Source organism: Oncorhynchus mykiss, chromosome 28, assembly GCF_013265735.2.
Source record: "Oncorhynchus mykiss isolate Arlee chromosome 28, USDA_OmykA_1.1, whole genome shotgun sequence".
In the NCBI taxonomy this organism is placed as follows: domain Eukaryota; kingdom Metazoa; phylum Chordata; class Actinopteri; order Salmoniformes; family Salmonidae; genus Oncorhynchus; species Oncorhynchus mykiss.
In genome coordinates this window covers 6,617,460-6,640,715 of record NC_048592.1, presented here as the reverse complement: position 1 = coordinate 6,640,715, position 23,256 = coordinate 6,617,460, and the positions used below count along the sequence as shown (strand labels likewise).

At 42.5% G+C, this 23,256-nt stretch overlaps 1 protein-coding gene across 1 annotated transcript in view; it reads left to right on the top strand.

Moving 5' to 3' along the window:
• Window positions 1-1,577: 1,577 nt before the first annotated feature.
• Window positions 1,578-23,256, top strand: part of LOC110508402 (solute carrier family 26 member 6) — a 35,964-nt gene continuing 14,285 nt past the window's right edge. The window contains exons 1-13 of the mRNA XM_036966719.1: window positions 1,578-2,079; window positions 13,379-13,518; window positions 14,329-14,439; window positions 14,560-14,900; window positions 15,245-15,397; window positions 15,840-15,922; window positions 18,440-18,587; window positions 18,908-19,021; window positions 19,131-19,208; window positions 19,289-19,384; window positions 21,391-21,497; window positions 22,005-22,074; window positions 22,868-22,960. Of these exons, the coding sequence (XP_036822614.1) occupies window positions 1,940-2,079; window positions 13,379-13,518; window positions 14,329-14,439; window positions 14,560-14,900; window positions 15,245-15,397; window positions 15,840-15,922; window positions 18,440-18,587; window positions 18,908-19,021; window positions 19,131-19,208; window positions 19,289-19,384; window positions 21,391-21,497; window positions 22,005-22,074; window positions 22,868-22,960 (1,674 nt within the window). The 5' untranslated portion in view covers window positions 1,578-1,939. The remainder of the gene's footprint in view (window positions 2,080-13,378; window positions 13,519-14,328; window positions 14,440-14,559; window positions 14,901-15,244; window positions 15,398-15,839; window positions 15,923-18,439; window positions 18,588-18,907; window positions 19,022-19,130; window positions 19,209-19,288; window positions 19,385-21,390; window positions 21,498-22,004; window positions 22,075-22,867; window positions 22,961-23,256) is intronic.

Here is a 23,256-nt window from a genome sequence, read left to right as displayed (position 1 = left end):
TCAAAATAAAAGCCTGAAACTATGTCTAAAGACTGTTAACACCTTAGGGAAGCCAGAGAAAAAGGAATCTGGTTGATATCCCTTTAAATGGAGGATAGGCATGCATAGGAACAGAAGGGTTTCAAAATAAGAGGCACTTCCTGATTGGATTTTCCTCCGGGTTTCGCCTGCAATATCAGTTCTGTTATACTCACAGACAATGTTTTGGAAACTTTAGAGTGTTTTCTATCCTAATCTGTCAATTATATGCATATTCTAGCATCTGGTTCTGAGAAATAGGCCGTTTACTTTGGGAACGTTATTTTTCCAAACATAAAAATAGTGCCCACTACCTTCAAGAGGTTAAAGGTCTTGGGTATTTTACCTGCTAGCAGCCATGCTGAAAAGATTGCTGCTAGCTCCTAATCATCTGGGTCCCAATCCAAAAATATTTTCCTGCCGATTCTTTCTTAATTGCCTTCAAGTTTATCAGCACTTCGTCCTTGGAAAAGGGGGAGCAGAAATACGCATTCTACCTTACTGGATGATTGGTATTGACCTAGATTACCGAATTCCACACTCCTTCCCCACCGTTCTGTGGACATTTCTGTTATTTTATCAACAGATATACCACATTCCCTGTTTGCTGTGGCATCAAGGATCAATTCACTCAGCTTTCCCCTGTTCTTTTCAAACAGTTTTTGATACTGCTTAAAAAAGTACTTTCTGGACCGTTTTTCGAAATTCTTTCATTTTTTTGGTCAATTACACATGTATAAGAACGGTATGAACATACTTTTGTCAAATTTTATTATCATAATATAGTATTTTCTACTTGTCCATAAGGCATATGTTTTCATAGGAAGTCAAGTCGAAAATGTTAATTTCTTTTCAAAAACGTATCACCCCCTTAAAACCTCTTGCACTTAGCCATCCCGGATCCGGGATCGTGAATACAGCCTCAAGCTCATTACTATAACGCAACATTAACTATTCATGAAAATCGCAAATGAAATAAATATGCTAGCTCTCAAGCTTAGCCTTTTGTTAACAACACTGTCATCTCAGATTTTCAAAATATGCTTCTCAACCATAGGAAAACAATCATTTGTTTACATTACATTAACCAGTTTTGTTATTAACAAAATTGAAAAACATTCAGAAAAGTTATTACATTAACTGTTATTCATTTGAGCACCCTGACATAAAACTTTTAGTGTATTTGAAGTTGAAAAAGTCTTCTGAAGTTTGTAATTTCCTTTGAATTTTCAGACTTGGTTTTCCCTTCCCGAAAAATGTATCAACACATTTATTGCAATCCACATAATAATTCACATTTCCTGTTGCTGCAGGATTATTTTCCTGTCTTAAAGTAAGATCCCATACTGTAACTAACTGCAATGTTGTTGATCAATCCTCTGTTTTCAGTAATCACAGTGGTAAATCCCAGCAACAAATAAACGTGTATTTGGGTTTATTTGGCTTTTCTATAACCAGCTAATTTTCTTGGGAACAGTAATATTTAGACAACATGATGCCATGTGTTGTTTGTACATAAACAGCCACTCCTTTCCCTTTTCGCAATATATCACACCTGAAGATATTTTAACCACAAATCTCAATGTCCTTATCCGAGACCGAATCAGTCAGCCAAGTCTCTTTGAAAACCAGAATATCAGGGATTGTGTCCTGTACCCAGATATGAGGAAGGTCCAACTGAGATACCAACAAAGACACAGCCAGGAGTACACTCAGACTAGCTTGGAACATAGAGTAGCTTTTTGTACCTCTTATCAGGGTGATTGACAGTTTGTTGATAATTGTGAGAGGTTTTTGTGAGAGGTATTTCCTCCGCACACTGTTTCAGACTAGAAGGACAGACAAAGAGACATAGACAGAAAGAAAAGAGAGAGACACACAAAGCAATAAACACACAGACATTCAGTGTTGGAAGACAGCCATGGGAGTTGAGGAGCAGAGGGCTGGGGAGTTTTACGTGGAGAGGGATGTTATGAACGAGCTTTGCTTGGACAAGTTGGCCAGAAGACGGACTCACTCCACCAGACCTCTCCTGAAGGAGCGGGTGAAAGATTCCCTCAGGTAAGATAGTAACATTCCATTGGGCACAAACTGATTGAATCAACTTTGTTTCAATGTAATTTGTCAACGTATTGTGATGTGGAATTTATTAAAATACATTGGATTTGCAAAAGTCATCAATGTTTGACTGATTTAGAGGGTGAAATTTCAACAACGGGATTATGTCATGGTACCCAATTTTCAATTTAGACAAACCTTGCATAAATGTGTCTCCACTTAAAAACTCACTCCATTCACTACTGCAATCGGGGTCATTTCAAAGGGTAGATTTTTAACAGAGTAAAGGAAAAGTAAATATACTTTATCAATCATATATCATCAATCATGCTTATTAGGCCTATGTCTTCAATAGCTATCATTTTAATTCAACCCAGTATTCAACAAAAAAATTGCTTCAAGCTTTTGTTGATTTCACATTTATTCTACAAGTTATTAATTCATATGTTGAATTCAAATCAAATCAAAGTTGATTTGTCACGTGCTCCGAATACAACAGGTGTAGGTAGACCTTTCAGTGAAATGCTTACTTACAGGCTCTAACCAATAGTGCAAAAAAGGTGTTAGGTGAACAATAGGTAGGTAAAGAAATAAAACAACAGTAAAAAGACAGGCTACATACAGTAGTGAGGCTATAAATAGCGAGGCTACATACAGACACCGGTTAGTCAGGCTGATTGAGGTAGTATGTACATGTAGATATGGTTAAAGTGACTATGCATATATGATGAACAGAGAGCAGCAGTAGCATAAAAGAGGGGTTGGCGGGTGGTGGGACACAATGCAGATAACCCGGTTAGCCAATGTGCTGGGGCACTGGTTGGTCGGCCCAATTGAGGTAGTATGTAACCCGTAAAACTGCTGCCATTTCTTCTGGTGCCATCTAACAAGTAATCTAACATTTTCCCAACACCTACCTAATACACACAAATCTAAAGGGATGGAATAAGAATATTTACATATTTACAGTGGGGCAAAAAAGTATTTAGTCAGCCACCAATTGTGCAAGGTCTCCCACTTAAAAAGATGAGAGAGGCCTGTAATTTTCATCATAGGTACACTTCAACTATGACAGACAAAATGAGAAAAAATCCAGAAAATCATATTGTATGATTTTTTAATGAATTTATTTGCAAATTATGGTGGAAAATAAGTATTTGGTCAGTAACAAAAGTTTAATTTCGCCTAAAGTGTCAGATCCAAATCTAACTGCCTGTAACTCAGAAGTGAAGCAAGGATATGCATATTATTGATTCAATTTGAAAGGAAACACTTTGAAGTTTGTGGAAATGTGAAATTAATGTATCTCAAACACATTACAGCTGGTAAAATATAACAAAAAGAAAAAACATGATTTTTTTTTTTCATCTTTGAAATGCAAGAAAAAGGTCACAATGCATTATTCCAGATTAGGCGCAATTTCACTGTAAAACTACTTTAAATTGGACAGTGCAGTTAGATTAACAAGAATTTAAGCTTTCTGCCCATATCAGATGTGTCTATCTCCTGGGAAATGTTGTTGTTACTTACACTATCTATCTTAATATTGTAACAGTATTGTCACGTTCTGACCTTTATTTCCTTTGTTTTGTCATTATTTAGTATGGTCAGGGCGTGAGTTGGGGTGGGCAGTCTGTTTGTTTTTCTATGTTTGGGTATTTCTATGTTTCCGCCTAGTATGGTTCTCAATCAGAGGCAGGTGTCATTAGTTGTCTCTGATTGAGAATCATACTTAGGTAGCCTGGGTTTCACTGTGTGTTTGTGGGTGATTGTTGCTGTTTTGTTTTTTTCACATTTCTTGTTTTGTTAGTTTATTCATGTATAGTGTCTTTATTAAAGAACCATGAATAACCACCACGCTGCGTTTTGGTCCGCCTGTCACGAATCCCTTTTCCTGAGTCTGTTTTTTGCCTATGTTCTGTCCTGGAGAGTTTTTCCGGCGTCCTGGAACGCACCCTGTCTGGTTGCCGGGCAATGTAGCCAGTTGGGGTTTCTGATTATCCGCACCTGTATCCCATCAGCTATCTGCACACCTGGTCCTGATCATCATCTCTCCTCTTCATAAGCCCGGACCTGACATCCATTCCCTGCCGGATCGTTAGCCATGAACAGTATGTTGTGCCAGAGTATCAGCCTCAAGTTGGATAGAAGTTGTTTTTGTTGTTTGTTACGTATTGCTTGCCTTGAACTTACCTCTGTTTGTTCTGTCTTCAGTTACTCACCCGGATCATTTACCCCATTCCCGCCTGGTCGTCAGAAGATTCCGCTTCCCCATTGGATCCACCTATTTACTCTCATCACCGCTACCCGCTACACCACCTGGATATATCTACCCATTCACTTGTAAATAAATACTCACCTTTTTCCTACTCTCCTTGTCCTGGTCTGCTTCTGGGTTCGACTTTGAAGAATCGTGACAGAACGATCCGGCCTAGAATGAACCCAGCGGACCTGGATTCCGTTTGCCATGCCATTACCCAGCAGGGGAGGACATTGGGACAACACAAGACGGAGCTACAGGAGATAGCGGTTGCAATCCAGAAATTATCTGCTAGCTTGACACAGATCCAGGATCAGCTCAGTTTGCTGGCGATTCATTCACCACCTATTTCACCCATCTTACCTGCCGTGCCTGATGCATTTTCCTTCCGTGAACCCAAGGTACCGACGCCTGATAAATATGAAGGGGATTTGGGAAGATGCCGTTCGTTTCTTATGCAGTGTGGGTTAGTGTTTGATCTGCAGCCCCATTCTTACGCCACTGACAAGGCTAGGATAGCCTTTGTTATTGAACTGCTGCGTGGAAGAGCTCTGGAATGGGCTTCAGCCGTTTGGGAACGACAGGGGACCTGCATGTCTTCATACCAGGAATTCACGGGAGAGCTAAAAAGGCTTTTTGATCATCCAGTCCGAGGTAAGGACGCAGCTAAACGTTTGTTCACTCTTCGCCAAGGAGCTCGCAGTGTGGCAGACTTTATGATCGAGTTCAGGACATTGTCTGTGGAGAGTGGTTGGAATGAGGAGTCACTACAAGCGGCTTTTTACCAGGGGTTGTCGGAGCAACTCAAGGACGAGCTGATATCCTATCCAGAGCCTAGTGATCTAGACAGCTTGGTCACTTTATCTATTCGGGTAGATAATAGAGTCCGAGAGAGAAGGAGGGAGAAGCAGTGGGGCCCATCCAATCAATCAGCAACTCGGTTACCATTCGGTTCAGGAAGTAAACCAGAACGTATTGATCGTTATTCCCCACACGGGATTAGTGGAGGGGTCTTGCCACCAGATCCTGAACCAATGCAAGTGGGGCTACACGGGCTAACTAAGGAGGAGCGCCAACGTAGACGTGAGACCAACAGCTGTTTCTACTGTGGTAGCTCAGGACATTACATCTCCACTTGTCCACAGCGCTCGTTAAACTGCCCAGCGAGCCAGATTCAACCTCTCCAGAATCCTGTCAGACCCCGTTTTCCTGCGACCCTTATGAATAAGGATCAGAGCTTAGAGATTAACGCTTTTATCGATTCAGGTGCCGATGGCAGCTTTATTGATGCCGACTTGGTGGAACAGCTGGGGCTTTCTAAGGAGCAATTGCTGGAAGCCATTGAAGCAACCACTCTGAACGGCAGTAGTCTGGCACGGATCACTATGAGGACTGAACCGGTTAAGATGTTGTTGTCGGGGAATCATTCAGAGTTTATCGCCTTCTTCATTCTGTCCTCACCCCATGTTCCTCTGGTTATTGGTTACCCCTGGCTGAAGGAACACAATCCCTCGTTTGATTGGGTGACGGGTAAGGTAACTAGTTGGAGCATTGATTGTCATGCTAACTGTCTTAGGACTGCCTGTTCTCCTGCCATTTCCAGTCAGATCAGTGACTCTGTTCCTCCTGATTTGTCCCTGGTTCCAGAAACATTTCACGAGTTGGGTGAAGTATTCAGTAAACAGAAGGCTCAGTCCCTTCCTCCCCACCGACCTTATGACTGTGCGATTAATCTGTTTCCTGGAGCTTCCTTACCCAAGGGACGGTTATACAGGATCTCTCGACCTGAACGTGAGGCCTTGGAGACCTACATCAAGGAGTCTCTAGCTGCAGGTCTCATTCGGCCCTCGTCATCACCTCTGGGAGCAGGATTTTTTTTTTTTGTGAGCAAGAAGGATGGCTCTCTTCGACCGTGTATTGATTATCGGGGTTTGAATGATATTACGGTCAAGAACAAGTATCCCCTGCCCTTGATGAGCTCGGCTTTTGATTCTTTACAGGGTGCTACGGTTTTTACGAAGCTTGATTTACGTAATGCTTATCATTTGGTTCGGATCAAGGAGGGAGACGAGTGGTTGACTGGGTTCAATACTCCGATGGGACATTTCGAGTACCAGGTGATGCCGTTTGGACTGACCAACGCTCCTGCTGTGTTCCAAAGTATGGTGAATGACATTCTGAGAGATATGATTGGTATTTTTGTGTTTGTTTACCTGGATGATATCCTCATCTTCTCGAAGGAGCTTTCTAGCCACGTTCAGCATGTCAAGCAGGTCCTGCAGCGGTTATTGGAGAACCGTCTGTTCGTGAAGGCTGAGAAGTGTGATTTTCACGCCCACACGACGTCCTTCCTCGGTTACATCATCTCCAGGGGAGAGCTCAAGATGGACCAAGAGAAGGTTCGGGCGGTTCGGGATTGGGTCCAGCCCGGTTCGAGATTGCAGCTCCAGAGATTCCTGGGGTTTGCAAATTTTTATCGGAGGTTTATCCGTGATTACAGCCGGGTGGCCGCCCCTTTAACTGTACTGACGTCTTGCACCAGAAAATTCTGTTGGTCTCCTGAGGCAGACCGAGCATTTCTAGATTTGAAGAGCCGATTCACCAACGCCCCGATTCTCTCTCAACCTGACACTTCCCGTCAGTTCGTTGTGGAGGTGGATGCGTCTGATGTGGGGGTGGGCGCCATCCTGTCCCAGCGTAGCTCCACTGACGGTAAACTCCATCCCTGCGCCTTCTACTCTTGTCGTCTTTCTCCAGCTGAAAGAAACTACGATGTGGGTAACCGGGAGCTTCTCGCTGTGAAGCTTGCCTTGGAGGAGTGGCGTCACTGGTTGGAGGGAGCGGAGCAACCGTTTGTGGTCTGGACTGACCACAAGAATCTGGCTTACGTGCAATCGGCTAAACGTCTCAACTCTCGTCAGGCCCGGTGGGCTTTGTTTTTTGGACGCTTCAATTTTTCCCTGACGTTCCGACCTGGGTCGAAGAACGGGAAGGCGGACGCCCTGTCCCGGATGTTCTCCAAGACGGAGGAGAGTGAGGCCAAGACTGAGACGATTCTTCCCCAGAACGTTGACGTGGGAGCCGTTACATGGAGGATTGAGGAGGAGGTGATGGCGGCTCTTCGGACACAGCCCAGGCCCGGTAACGGTCCACCCGGTCGGTTGTTCGTGCCTGAGTCGGTTCGTTCTGCTGTCCTTCAGTGGTCCCACGCCAGCAAGATAGCTTGTCACCCTGGTGTTGCTCGGACTATGGCGCTACTGCGCAGACGATTTTGGTGGCCTGCCATGGGAGAAGATACCCGGAGGTTTGTTGCCGCTTGTCCTGTTTGTGCGCAGAATAAGAGTACCAATCGGGCCAGCTCTGGGCTTCTTCACCCCCTACCTATTCCCCGACGACCTTGGTCGCATCTGGCCCTGGATTTTGTCACGGGGTTGCCCTCTTCTGTTGGTAACATGGTTATTCTGACCATTGTGGATAGATTCAGCAAGTTTGCCCACTTTGTTCCCCTCTCCAAGCTGCCTTCTGCCACTGAGACGTCCGAGATACTGGTTAGGGAGGTGTTCAGGGTCCACGGGTTGCCCTGTGACATTGTTTCTGACCGTGGTCCTCAGTTTACCTCTGCTGTCTGGAAATCCTTCTGTTTGGCCATTGGAGCTACATTCAGTCTCACATCTGGATTTCATCCCCAATCTAATGGTCAGGCGGAGAGAGCCAACCAGAAGATGGAGTCCACGCTGCGTTGTCTTGTCTCCTCTGATCCCACCTCTTGGTCATCTCAATTACCCTGGGTCGAGTATGCCCATAATACCCTTCCTTCATCTGCCACTGGGATGTCCCCCTTCCAATGCCTGTACGGATACCAACCTCCCTTGTTTCCTTCTCAGGAGAGGGATCTTTCGGTCCCTTCTGTCCAGGCCCACATTCGTCGTTGGCATCGGGCCAGGAAGGTTCTCCTTCCGCATCATGGACTCCAGACGGCGGGGTCGAGGGTTCCAGTATTTAGTGGATTGGGAAGGATATGGTCCTGAGGAGAGGAGTTGGATTCCTCGGCGTCAGATCCTTGACGATGACCTGCTTCGTGACTTTTACCGCCTCCACCCTGGCGCTCCGGGTAGTCCGCCCGGTGGCGTTCGTCGGAGGGGGGGTATTGTCACGAATCCCTTTTCCTGAGTCTGTTTTTTGCCTATGTTCTGTCCTGGAGAGTTTTTCCGGCGTCCTGGAACGCACCCTGTCTGGTTGCCGGGCAATGTAGCCAGTTGGGGTTTCTGATTATCCGCACCTGTATCCCATCAGCTATCTGCACACCTGGTCCTGATCATCATCTCTCCTCTTCATAAGCCCGGACCTGACATCCATTCCCTGCCGGATCGTTAGCCATGAACAGTATGTTGTGCCAGAGTATCAGCCTCAAGTTGGATAGAAGTTGTTTTTGTTGTTTGTTACGTATTGCTTGCCTTGAACTTACCTCTGTTTGTTCTGTCTTCAGTTACTCACCCGGATCATTTACCCCATTCCCGCCTGGTCGTCAGAAGATTCCGCTTCCCCATTGGATCCACCTATTTACTCCCATCAACTCATCACCGCTACCCGCTACACCACCTGGATATATCTACCCATTCACTTGTAAATAAATACTCACCTTTTTCCTACTCTCCTTGTCCTGGTCTGCTTCTGGGTTCGACTTTGAAGAATCGTGACACCGCCTCTCCTTCACCACAAGAAAACCGTTACAAGTATTTATTCAACCTTAAAATTAGAAAGACATTAATTGACACATTTGTCTTGAAGTTTACTGTAAATGTCCTCTTATGTAATCATAGAAAGTGTGCATGTTCAAGATAGCAAGCAAATGTTGCAGGTCTGTGGAGATCATATTTGCTTAAATAATCAGCACAGAACTTTGTTGTGCTTTAAAATGGTTAAAAGCGCAGTGACACATTGGGAATTTATCAACCTTTTGGCTGTCTTTTTGAGTGGGTATTGAGCAAAAATATAAACGCAAGATGAGCTAAAATAAAAAATTGCAGCAATGTTCCATAAGCACAAAAAGCATATTTCTCCAAAAATGTTGCACAAAATTGGTTACATTGCTGTTAGTGAGCATTTGTCCTTGGCCAAGATAATCCATCCACCTGACATGTGTGGCATATCAAGAAGCTGATTAAACAGCATGATCATCACACAGGTGCATCTTATGCTGGGGACGATAAAAGGCCACTTTAAAATGTCCAGTTTTGTCCCACAGCACAAAGTTGTGATGGAGCATGCAATTGGCATGTTGACTGCTGGAATTTGCCAGAGATTTTTGTTAATTTCTCTACTACAAGTCACCTCCAATGTCGTTTTGGAGAATTTGGCTGTATATTCAACATTAGACCACGTGTAACTATGCCAGCCCAGCACCTCCTAATCCGGCTTCTTTACCTGAAGGATCGTCTGAAACCAACCACCCAGACAGCTGATGAAACTGTGGGTTTGCATAACCAAAGAATTTCTGTACAAACTGTCAAAAACTGTCTCAGGGAAGCTCATCTGCGTGCTCATTGTCCTCACCAAGGTCTTGACCTGACCTCAGTTTGGTGTCGTAACTGATGGCCACTGGCACACTGGAGAGGTGTGCTCTTCATGGATGGATCCCGGTTTGAACTGTACCGGGCAGATGGCAGACAGGATGAATGGCGTTGTGTGGGCGAGTGGTTTGCTGATTGTGAACAGAGTGCCCCATGGTGGCGGTGGGATTATGGTATGGGCAGGCACACACTATGGACAACGATCACAATTGCATTTTATTCATGTCAATTTTAACGCACAGAGATACTATGATGAGATCCTGAGGCCCATTGTCATGCCATTCATCCGCTGCCATCACCTCATGTTTCAGCATGATAATGGACGGCCCCATGTCGCAAGGATCTGAACACAATTCGTGGAAGTTGAACCAGTTATTCTATGGCCTGCATACTCACCAGGCATGCCATCCATTGAGCATGTTTAGGATGTTCTGGATCGATGTGTACGACCGTGTTTCACTTCCCGCCAATATCCAGAAACTTCGCACAGCAATTGAAGAGGAGTGGGACAACATTCCACAGGCAACAATCAACAGCCTGATAACTCTATGCAAAGGAGTTATGTCATCGCTGCATGAGCACGTGGGCATCATTTGAAAGCTTATTCTATTGCGGACATGGCTAGCTAAGTTATAAAATACAATCTTACAGTGGTAGGCTTTCACAAGGCAATTCAGAGAAACAGATTGTAATTTTTGTGCACATAGAATGGAGTCATGAGAGCATTCAAGTACGTGTTCCACAGCAAATTGTATTCACAATACGACAAACACATGCTCATTCGGTTCAGGACAACCCAGTGTATAAGATCCTTGCAACTGTGGATTAAGCATAACAATCATAAACGTTGATGCTGTAAATTAAATTCAAATATGGAAATGTGACGAAATTTAGACTCATGGGTGTGTGGTTTGATTGTATGACATCAACGCGGTCTAGAATCCTCAATGTCTCATCTTTTTGAACACATCGACTCTTCTCAATTTACAGCATTTCCCTCAGACAACAACAAATGTGTAAAAGTAGCCCAATTAGTGGGAGGAATCGGAGCATCTTCTTGTCACACGGTTCTCAAGTTTATAGCAGCTGTCAGTCAAAAGTCATACAGAGCTGTGAAGTGGAAAACTTGAATTCCTACGTCATGCATAGGATGTTACTGTCCAGCTACTGCGTTCCAATTGAGGCACTAATCAATGACAAAATGTGCCATTTTCAACCTGTATACAGGATGACAGTGAATGTGAATGGAAAGGGCTACGTCATGTAAATATTTATTGGTTTTAGTTAAAAAAGTATACACAATATAAAAAGCTGTATGCAAGCCCTCTAACACACAGTTCAGACACAGAACTGATGGTGAGTCAAACTGAATTAAAATTAAGAGCGGGTTTGCACGTTTTAGTTTTTGTTGGCGTACTGACTGGTTTCATACAACCGCTCTCAGCACTGCAGACTTCCTCGTTGGGTTTGGGTATGTCAATACAGGCATAACAGCGACTTCTTCTGTGTTGAAGAAACCATCATGTTTATTGCACTAAAAAGGCAAAGAAAGATGATTCACACACCATGCCGAAGTTAAAGCTGTAATATGTAACATTTTGAGCTACTTGACCAAATCACATAGAAACCTGAGTTATAGATCTGTCATTCATGTTGAACACAAGTCTAATCTGCGGTCAATCTATTCTATGTGCGCTATTTCTATGCTTCCCGCTCTTAAGTTTAGTTTTTGCATCTTTTACTTTGGGTTTTGTACAGCAGCTTCAAACAGCTGAAAATACAATGTTTTGTGGTTATTGAAAAGGAATATCACAGCAGTTTAGATGGTTCAATGATTCTCAACACTAAACATGGATCATTTTGCCACATAAACTCAACTTTGGCAAACTATTCGAATTTTAGTAACCAAGAAATGGCAGAGCGAATTCTGCAAATTGCACCTTTCATGTTTGAAAGAATATGATCGGTTTAATGTGTCTTCAGATTTCATAACTTTTACTAAGGAATCACGAAGAATCTCCTCATACCTAAAATAAATGAAGTATGTTAGCAATGGCGATATTACTGTGCAATGTAGACATTCTATTTTCTCACGAATTTGCTAAACAATTCATATGTTCTGTGTTGATAAATCTTGTTTTTACTGTCAGTTGCTGGGTTTTCACCACTTTCACCCAGTTGCTGGTTTGAGCCTTTTAGCATTTCTGGCACCACAGAAACAGACCCTGAGTCTGTTCTAACGTGTTAACCTGCGAATCCGAGGACATGATTGTGGCAGTATCGCATAGTGGAAACCAAGTCTGTTCTCAGGCCAGGTCTGCCAGTTTTGACTAGCAGAAGTTACTTTTTGTTTGGAGAACTTACGCTGCAGGTTAGAATAATTAACGTGGTTGGTTAGGAAAATAATGTGTCAGGTTAGGAGAATTATATTAAGGTTAGTAAAAGTTAACCCCGGTTAGGGTTAGCTAAAATGCTCAAATTGTCCCAGACGCAACGCAAACATATCTAGCTAGAGATACAGCCTTGGTTTTCACTAATGCGATGCTTCCGTTGTGGGTGTGGTAGCAAAGCAAACTTTATTTATAATAATAAGACTAAGACAGAAATCTAAAGTTGTGCTTTTCCTTCAGCAAGCACACCTAATAACATGAGTATGTAATAAATCTAGAGTGTTCTTGCCTTCAGCAAGCACACTAATAAACACAGTTACATGAGTTTGTAAGATAGCAGTAACTTTAGGCTATTGACTGTATTAAAAAAGTAATAGTCTATAGTAATAGTATTTTAAATGATCATGTCACTATACTATGAGTGGGAATATTTGGGAACAGATTTCAAAAATGTAAATCACTGGAGCTGATTTCCTGGTGTTTTTATAGTCTTTTGTGTCTAATGACAAATAAAACCACTCGTGGGCCAAATTTGTCCAGTTGGCCACCAGTTGGGGAACCCTGCCTTACACCCCCCCCCCACACACACACACACACACACACATTGTAGACTTCAAACCACGAGCAGCGCAAGTGATTTAAACAAAATCTGAGCGAATCAATTGTGCTTCCTCACAATAATATGGTCAATGTGATAGAACATTGATTTTAATTGTAGAATTTCACCTTTTTTTAAAAATCCTATGTAGGCTTACTCCCTTTCCCGCCTCGATTGTAACTACAGCCCTATGACACAGTGTTACCAGGCTCTATATGCCACCAAAGGAGATGAAACCTGGTCCTGAATGGTCACCGTGTGTGCTGGCTCATGTTCCAGCCTAGCTGTAAGACTCCTGTTTAGTTTAATTAGAAGTGTAAGAGATGGAATGGAACAAAACCCTGCACTCACTGTGGCACTCAAGGAGCTGAGTTGCCTGCATGCCCTATTCAACACACAGCAGAAACACATCCGTTGTCACAAATGGATAACAAAAATGTATTATTCTTTTCCCCACTTCTCCAACTCTTCCCCCTGTTCGCAGGTGTTCAGTGCCCAAGCTGAAGCGTTCTGTGCTGAGCTTTATACCTATCCTGTCATGGCTGCCTCGTTACTCAGTGAGACAAGACGCACTGGGAGACCTCATATCTGGCATAAGCATTGGCATCATGCACCTGCCTATGGGTCTGTACCACCTCTACTGTTTGAACAGACATACAGGGCCCAATCCTAACTTGAAATCAACAACACATGGTGGGAAAAGTACTAAATAGTCATACCTGACCAAAATGTATAGAAAATGACTCAGGTGAAAGTTAACCAGCAAAATACTACTTGAGTAAAAGTCTAAAACTATTTATTTTAACATGTACTTACAATAAGTACAATGGGGGAAAAAGTACCAATTGCTATACTTGAGTATAAGTAAAGTTAAATGCTATGCTATGAATCAAACTCCTTATATTAAACCAACCAGACAGCAGCATAAAACAAACTCCAACAATCTGACATAATTTACAAATGAAGCATTTGTGTTTAGTGAGTTTGCCAGATCTGAGGAGGTAGGGATGACCAGGGATGTTCTCTTGATAAGTTAAAATATTGGACAGTTTTCATGTCCTGCTAAGCATTCAAAATGTAACCAGTACTTTTGGGTGTGAATGAACATTTTTAAAAAGTACATTATTTTCTTTAGGAATGTAGTTGAGTAAAAGTAAAAGTTGTGACAAATAGAAATATTTAAGCACAGATAGGCCTAACCATATAAATTACTTAAATAGTACTTTACACTACTGAGTACTTAGTCACTTTAAGCCACTGCATTTAATCACCTGTAAATCTTTCATTGATACCAATGCTTGAGGTATGTGAAAGCCTGATTTACACAAGTTGATCTCAAGTTAGTGTTGCATCTCTTTGAGCTGAGAATACTATATGATAACTATCTATTTTGTGAAGTCTATGAAGACTGACATTTCTGTAATGTTTCCCCAGGTTTGGCCTATGCTCTGCTGGCCTCTGTGCCCCCAGTGTTTGGCCTCTACACTTCCTTCTACCCTGTACTCATGTACTGCATCTTTGGCACCTCCAGACACATCTCCGTAGGCAAGACAGAGTGTGGAAGGGGGGAAGGAGAAAGAGAGAGAATTTGACTGTTTTAATATAATTTGGTCAAAGGAATATGCTAATGATTTCCCTACCATGATCTTGTGTGTGTTTTCTCAGGCGCATTTGCTGTGACCAGCATCATGATAGGCACCACGACAGAGAGGCTGGCCCCAAACAGTAACTTCATGATTCTAAATGGAACCAATGGGACTGAAGTTATAGATGTAGTAGCCCGTGATGTCGCCAGAGTACAGATAGCAGCCAGCACCACCTTACTGAGTGGGATCTTTCTGTTTCTGCTGGGCATGATTCGGTTTGGTTTTGCGGTGACGTTCCTGTCGGATCCCATGGTACGTGCTTACATGACAGGAGCAGGTATACATGTGGTACTTTCCCAACTCCCAAGCCTCTTTGGGATCCGCGTTGGACGCTTCTCCGGACCGCTGTCTCAGGTCTATGTGAGTGCACACAACACAGAAACAGATGATTCACACATACAAAAGTTGTAAATGTTTTCCAACTGCTGCATGTATGCAGAAACTCACTCACTCTCACTCACTGTCTCTCTCTTTGTCTCTCTCTCTCTCTTTGTCTCTCTCTCTCTCTCTCTCTCTCTTTTTCTCTCTCTCTCTCTCTCTTTCTCTCTCTCTCTCTCTCTTTGTCTCTCTCTCTCTCTCTCTCTCTCTCTGTCGCTCTCTCTCTCTCTCTGTCTCTCTCTTTGTCTCTCTCTCTCTCTTTGTCTCTCTCTCTCTCTCTGTCTCTCTCTCTCTCTCTTTGTATCTCTCTCTGTCTGTCTCTCTAGCTCCTAATAGATATCTGTAGACATCTGCCAGAGACTAACATTGCGGCCGTGGTGGTAACTCTTGTGGCCTTGGCGGTCCTCATAGCGGTCAAAGAACTCAACATTTACTATGAGAAGAAAATGCCTGTGCCCGTTCCAATAGAACTCATAACGGTAAGTCCTCTACACCAGGGTTAACCAAACTTGGTTATTTGAATCAGCTGTGTAGTGCTAGGGAAACACCTCTCAGAAACACCTCTCTGTGTCTCTCACCTCTCTCTTTTGCTCCTCATTCCTGTCTCTCTCTTTTGGTCTCTTGAACGACACGTCTAGTGAAAACCACTAGTGGGCAAGCTGTCACCATGGCTGATGTCACCAAACCATTCCGGTTTAATGTTCCGGTTTAATGTTCCAGTTTAATATTCCGGTTTAATGTTCCGGAGGAGTGTATGTATTGCAGTGTGTGCATGTGCCCAGTTAGTCACATTGATCCAATAAAATATGGTAAAATGATTAGTTGTGTTAAATAATCGGCCTGTATTTGTGCATGGATCCCGAACAAAGCAAAGCTTCCGAAACACAGCAAAACTTATGTGTGTCTATGTGTATGTTACAGATCGTAGTAGCAACACTTATCTCTTACTACTGCAAACTGCACAGCCTATACAAAGTGGCCGTCATCGGACAGATCCCCAAAGGGTGAGTGTTTATGAGTGTGTGTGTGTGTTTTTGCGTTATTGTTTGTGGGTGGGTAGGGGAGTTCTAAGGTCAGTTGAGTCCACAGGAGAAGAGGAGAGGAAGAGGGAAGATAGGGGAAGGTGATATGGTGTAGTTCATTGGGAAAGAGTCATCCTATTCGCCTTGTTCTGGAATGTCACAGTGATCATGGCGAGTTAGTTGCAATTGTGTTTCTATTTCCGATGCTGGCGCATGCAAAAGTGGTACTTTTAGTTGAGAGCTTGATAGTTTTACACTGACAGAACCATACAAAATCCTAAAATTGGTCAACATGACAAGCATTATATGTTCTGTTGATCCACAAATACATTTTAACATTACCAATAAATCATGATATAATTAATTCAGACATCTCTACTCATCTGTTGTTGGATACAAGTACCCAAGCAGAGTGGTAAGAGCTGCTTGATTGGCTGGGCTGAACATCGGCCTTCTGCAAATACCAATCCTTTTCCCTCCTCCAGGTGAAGAACAACTCGGCCCACCTTACCACTGTGGAGGTAGTGATAGGCCTCTGTACTCTTGTAATGTTTCATAGCGGAACCATCCACTCCCAAGGAGAGCATAATGAAAAATGTCCCCATACGTCATCCACCCAATTATCACTCATGGACGGATGGGGTACGGTGATACCATCCGACCTCCGAAGAGCCATTTGTGTGTGTTCCCAAATGTGAGCCATGTTTTTTTTATTTTTTTACTTGTTTATCTTGGAACTACCCATCCCGGATCCGTGAGAATTGTCATAGCGCAACGGTAAAAAATATTACAAAAAAATATTCATATTCATGAAATTACAAGTGAAATATAGTGAAACACAGCTTAGCCTTTTGTTAATCACCCTGTCATCTCAGATTTTGAAATTATGCTTTACAGCCAAAGCAAGACAAGCGTTTGTGTAAGTTTATCGATATCCTAGGATAGCATTATGTCCAGCTAGCAGCAGGAAGCTTGGTCACGAAAATCAGAAAAGCAATCAAATTAACCGTTTACCCGTGATAAGCTTCGGATGTTTTCACTGACGAGACTCCCAGTTAGAGAGCAAATGTTCCTTTTGTTCCATAAAGATTATTTTTAGACCCAAAATTCCTCCGTTTGATTGTCATGTTATGTTCAGAAATCCACCGGAAATAGCGGTCACGACAAAAAATTCAAATTATATCCATAATATCGACCGAAACATGGCAAACGTTTTTTATAATCAATCCTCAAGATGTTTTTCAAATATCTATTGGATAATATATCAACCGGGACAGTTGGCTTTTCAGTAGGAGCAAGAGGAAAAATGACTACCTCTGAGAGCCCTCAGCTGGCCACTGACGCAATGTAAGTTGTTTACACTCAATCTTCAAAATAAAGGCCTGAAACTACGTCTAAAAGCTGTAGACACCTTAGGGAAGCCACAGAAAAAGGAATCTGGTTGATATCCCTTTCAATGGGAAAAAGGGATGCATAGAAAGACAGGGGTTTCAAAATAAGAGTCACTTCCTGATTGGATTTTTCTCATGATTTTGCCTGCAATATCAGTTCTGTTATACTCACAGACAATATTTTTACAGTTTTGGAAACTTCAGAATGTTTTCTATCCTAATTATATGCATATTCTAGCATCTGGTCCTGAGAAATAGGAGGTTTACTTTGGGAACATTATTTTTCCAAAATTAAAAATAGTGCCACCTAGTTTCAAGAGGTTAAGATGTGTTAATGATGCATGTTTTTTAATTATTAGCTGGCTACCACTCTGAGGTAATTCGCTAGCGTTGACAGAAGTTGTGAATGGAACTGGGTCGAGTGGGCCGGGCTACATAAAGCGAATAGATAAAAATGTCAAATAAGGAAACACAGATACAGTGAGCAGAGAGAAGTGTGTTGACAGTGAAACAACTATCAACAGCCAGTAAATGTCAACCTGTTTCATCAAGATTTGCTAAGGCAGTTTTGGACATGTGTTTTAGCTGATTCTGCATGGTCTTCAGATTGCAGGACTGCCAAAGACAAAAGTTACAGTAAGAAGTGGCTACTGCTACTGCTCAACATCAGCTGTTGAATGCAGCTTATCTGAATGGAGGAGATAGTATTTATAGGCTTGATCATTGTCACTGGTGTAAATTGATCATTTCATTCTTTCAAGTATCAAGTCATTTTCTTCATGACATGGCTTTACCTCAGGTAGCCTACAGGTCCTTTATCACTTTGTTTATCATTTAGGTTACTTTGAGCAATCATAACTTAGCCTGTGCATTGATACACAATTAAACACCAATGTCATTATTTGTTTGTGTACATGTTTCAACACTTGTTACCAGCAGCAAGAGTCAAGGGGATGTGTTGGGGAAGGAGGAGGGGTCTGGATGAGGCAGTAATCAATGAGATACATATTGACAGTGTCTTTGAACCACATAATTCTCCTCTATTCCGTCCTCTCCCTTTCTCTCCACTGCTGTTGTCTCCACATCTCCCTTTCCTCTTTATCCTTAGACTAAAGGCTCCCAGGTCACCTGACGTTAGTATGTGGGGTTCGGTAGTTGGTGATGCATTCGTAGTAGGCATAGTGGGATATGCCCTTAACATCTCCTTGGGAAAAATCTTTGGCCAAAAACACGGCTACAATGTGGACAGCAACCAGGTGGGAAATGCACGTACAAACACACACACACACACACACACACACTGGCATGCAGGCAGACCAACAGGGGCATGTGCTTGGGGTTGCTTTGCTCTGAAAGAGTGAGACAGGAAGGGAACACACAGTGTGTGTACCAGCTTACAGCTCTTTGATCCTGAATGTTTAATGGCTGACACGTTCAAATAAGCACAAGGAGTTATTTACTGGGCGTGGCCACAAGTAAATAAACCCCAATTTAATTGAGCCACTCCATTCTTCTAATCTCCCCCCACTCTCTCTTTTTCTCTCTCACTCTCTTGGTCTTCTTTTTCTCTTTCTAGGAGATGGTAGCTATTGGTCTCTGTAACATAGTGGGAGGATTCTTTCAATGCCACGCTATTGCTGCTTCTCCGTCACGTACCCTCCTCCAGGATAGCACTGGGGGCAAGACACAGGTAACACACAAAGACCTACACTCATGCATGCACATACACGTATCTCCACTTGCTAATATTTACACACACGTGCACACTAACTAATGTGTGTGTTTGTACATTTTGTCAGGTTGTGGGGCTGATTTCTTCAGTACTTGTGCTGATCTTCATTCTGCAACTGGGGTCACTATTTGAGGAGCTACCCAAGGTATCTATGTCTCCATCACCTCCACACCATCCAAACACAGACAACACCATTGATCTGATGAGTGTTTGTGTGTCCCCTAGGCTGTCCTGGCCTGTATAGTGCTTGTGAACCTGAAAGGCCTTTTTATGCAGTTTAAAGACATTCCTGCACTCTGGAAGAGCAATAAGGTCGACCTGGTGAGAGCTTTTTTTATTTTTTTATTTGACCTACAGTGCCTTGCGAAAGTATTCGGCCCCCTTGAACTTTGCGACCTTTTGCCACATTTCAGGCTTCAAACATAAATATTTAAAACTGTATTTTCTTGTGAAGAATCAACAACAAGTGGGACACAATCATGAAGTGGAACGACATTTATTGGATATTTCAAACTTTTTTAACAAATCAAAAACTGAAAAATTGGGCGTGCAAAATTATTCAGCCCCTTTACTTTCAGTGCAGCAAACTCTCTCCAGAAGTTCAGTGAGGATCTCTGAATGATCCAATGTTGACCTAAATGACTAATGATGATAAATACAATCCACCTGTGTGTAATCAAGTCTCCGTATCAATGCACCTGCACTGTGATAGTCTCAGAGGTCCGTTAAAAGCGCAGAGAGCATCATGAAGAACAAGGAACACACCAGGCAGGTCCGAGATACTGTTGTGAAGAAGTTTAAAGCCGGATTTGGATACAAAAAGATTTCCCAAGCTTTAAACATCCCAAGGAGCACTGTGCAAGCGATAATATTGAAATGGAAGGAGTATCAGACCACTGCAAATCTACCAAAACCTGGCCGTCCCTCTAAACTTTCAGCTCATACAAGGAGAAGACTGATCAGAGATGCAGCCAAGAGGCCCATAATCACTCTGGATGAACTGCAGAGATCTACAGCTGAGGTGGGAGACTCTGTCCATAGGACAACAATCAGTCGTATATTGCACAAATCTGGCCTTTATGGAAGAGTGGCAAGAAGAAAGCCATTTCTTAAAGATATCCATAAAAAGTGTCGTTTAAAGTTTGCCACAAGCCACCTGGGAGACACACCAAACATGTGGAAGAAGGTGCTCTGGTCAGATGAAACCAAAATTGAACTTTTTGGCAACAATGCAAAACGTTATGTTTGGCGTAAAAGCAACACAGCTGAACACACCATCCCCACTGTCAAACATGGTGGTGGCAGCATCATGGTTTGGGCCTGCTTTTCTTCAGCAGGGACAGGGAAGATGGTTAAAATTGATGGGAAGATGGATGGAGCCAAATACAGGACCATTCTGGAAGAAAACCTGATGGAGTTTGCAAAAGACCTGAGACTGGGACGGAGATTTGTCTTCCAACAAGACAATGATCCAAAACATAAAGCAAAATCTACAATGGAATGGTTAAAAAATAAACATATCCAGGTGTTAGAATGGCCAAGTCAAAGTCCAGACCTGAATCCAATCGAGAATCTGTGGAAAGAACTGAAAACTGCTGTTCACAAATGCTCTCCATCCAACCTCACTGAGCTCGAGCTGTTTTGCAAGGAGGAATGGGAAAAAATGTCAGTCTCTCGATATGCAAAACTGATAGAGACATACCCCAAGCGACTTACAGCTGTAATCGCAGCAAAAGGTGGCGCTACAAAGTATTAACTTAAGGGGGCTGAATAATTTTGCACGCCCAGTTTTTCAGTTTTTGATTTGTGAAAAAAGTTTGAAATATCCAATAAATGTCGTTCCACTTCATGATTGTGTCCCACTTGTTGTTGATTCTTCACAAGAAAATACAGTTTTATATGTTTATGTTTGAAGCCTGAAATGTGGCAAAAGGTCGCAAAGTTCAAGGGGGCCGAATACTTTCGCAAGGCACTGTATATTTAGTCAGTCAGTTAACATCAAAATCTTATTTACAATGACGGCTTACCCTGGCGACGCTGAACCAATTGTGTGTCGCACTATGGACTCCCAATCCCAGCCAGATGTGATTCAGCCTGGATTCCTACCAGGGACTCTAGTGACGCCTTTTGCACTGAAATGCAGTGCCTTAGACCACCGCGCCACTCGGGAGTCCGAGGGGCGAGTTACACATTCATACACATTATAGTTATATCCTAAAACATGCATCCTAACTTGAGATTGACGTATATGACTCAAATGGGGTTTGGGAAACCCTGATTCCTGGGTATTCCCCATACTGACTACATGTGTCTCTGCTGTCCCCTAGCTGGTGTGGTTGGTAACGCTGGTGTGTACTATCTTACTGAACCTGGACATCGGCCTAGGTGCATCCATCGGCTTCTCTATGCTCACTGTCATCTTCAAAACACAACTGTGAGTCTGAGTGTATTTTATTTGTATTTACTGTGGATCCCCAAGGCAGCAGCTACTCATTCTGGGGTCCAGCAAAAGGAAGGCAGATTATACAATTTCAAAAAGTGTGTTTGCATGAGTGTGTGTGCATGAGCACACGTGCTTGTGTTTGCTTGTTTTCTTGTGAGAGAGAGTAAGATTAATCCTTCTAAAACAGTGGTATTCAAACTTTTTCAGAGGGGGCCCCATTTTTTTCACAATAATTTCTCACGACCCCACCCCAAATAAGATGATACAACCTTAAAATCGGTACATTTACATTTTAGCATCAACAAATAACCTTCATTACGTTTAAATTTCTTACCGAAATGAAAAGAAACCAGTAAATATCTTTCTCAAAAATGTTTGTATTTTGTCCCATACAAAAATCCCACTGGTCGCAACTTTGAATACCATTGTGTTTCTCTTCTTCTTAAAGTAGATAACATCTGTTCTCTCTCTCTCTCGCGTGCATACTCTCTCTCCCAGGCCGAGGTACTCTATCCTGGGGCATGTTCCTGGGACTGAGCTCTACCTGGATACAGACACATATGAGGAGGTGAGACGGAGGAGTTTACAGTTTTTTTTGTATTGCTTTAGTGCAATTTTCATGTGGTACATTTTCACAACTTTTAGTCCAGAACTCAAAACAGATCATCAAGTACATTTTTTAACTGACCAACTCCAACACCAAATCATACAGTCCCCTTTTCACCAAATTTATTCAGTGTTTCATCTAGAAATACATGTTTCACATTGCAACACATGTTCATATTAAGTATTTGCCTTTTACAATGCAATGCAATGCAGAGTTCACACTGCTTTACTAAAATTGCATTGGCCAATACAGTACTGTAATATATGCCATTTATGTAGCAGACACTTTCATCCAAAGTCACAACATTTTTGGTATGTGACCACAGAACTCTGGTGTTGCTAGTGCCAGGCTCTTACAAACTGAGCCATGTACTGGACTACTACATTAATGTAAAATACAATACATCATTACAATACAGGTGGAAGATTTATGATTGCCATCCCCATGAGCACACCACCTCATGGATGAGTCATGCAACGATTTCAGTGGTTCTGTGGTGAACAAACCAAATTAATGCACAATGAAAGGTTTTGAATGCAAGACTGTCCATGTTACAAGTGTTACCAGTTTGGAGCTTTGTACTAAGAGTTTTGGAAACTCATCACATACTTTTGAAAATAAGACCAAAGCAATAAAACAAAACTGTAATATGTAATTAGGGGGGTGTGAGTGGGTTATTCAACAGTGGGTTTCAAAACAGTTTTTAGATGACCATCTATTGAAGTCCCTGTTTGTGTGTTGGTTTGTCCCACAGGCTAAAGAGATACCAGGTATCACCATCTTCCGTTCCTCCACCACAATGTACTATACCAACGCTCAGCTCTACCTGGACGCACTGCAGGAGAAGGTAGTGTGATTATTTTATGACCGGTACACGCCCACACCATTCCAACACAGAAAATCTGCTTTTTAAAAAACAATTCTTAAGGAAAATGATTTCACTCATATTGTAATTAATTATAGGTCATATCTCATTGAAATCTGTAAACACTGGGCAGTTGCTTCAAGTACACACATGATTAGTACAATTGGAAACTTGCTTGACGACAAGGGCAATATTGGTCACACCTTTTTTACATTTGTTATTACTCGTAGTTTCAATCCACAATGGACCCCTACCTCAGTTTTGGAACATTTTGGTGA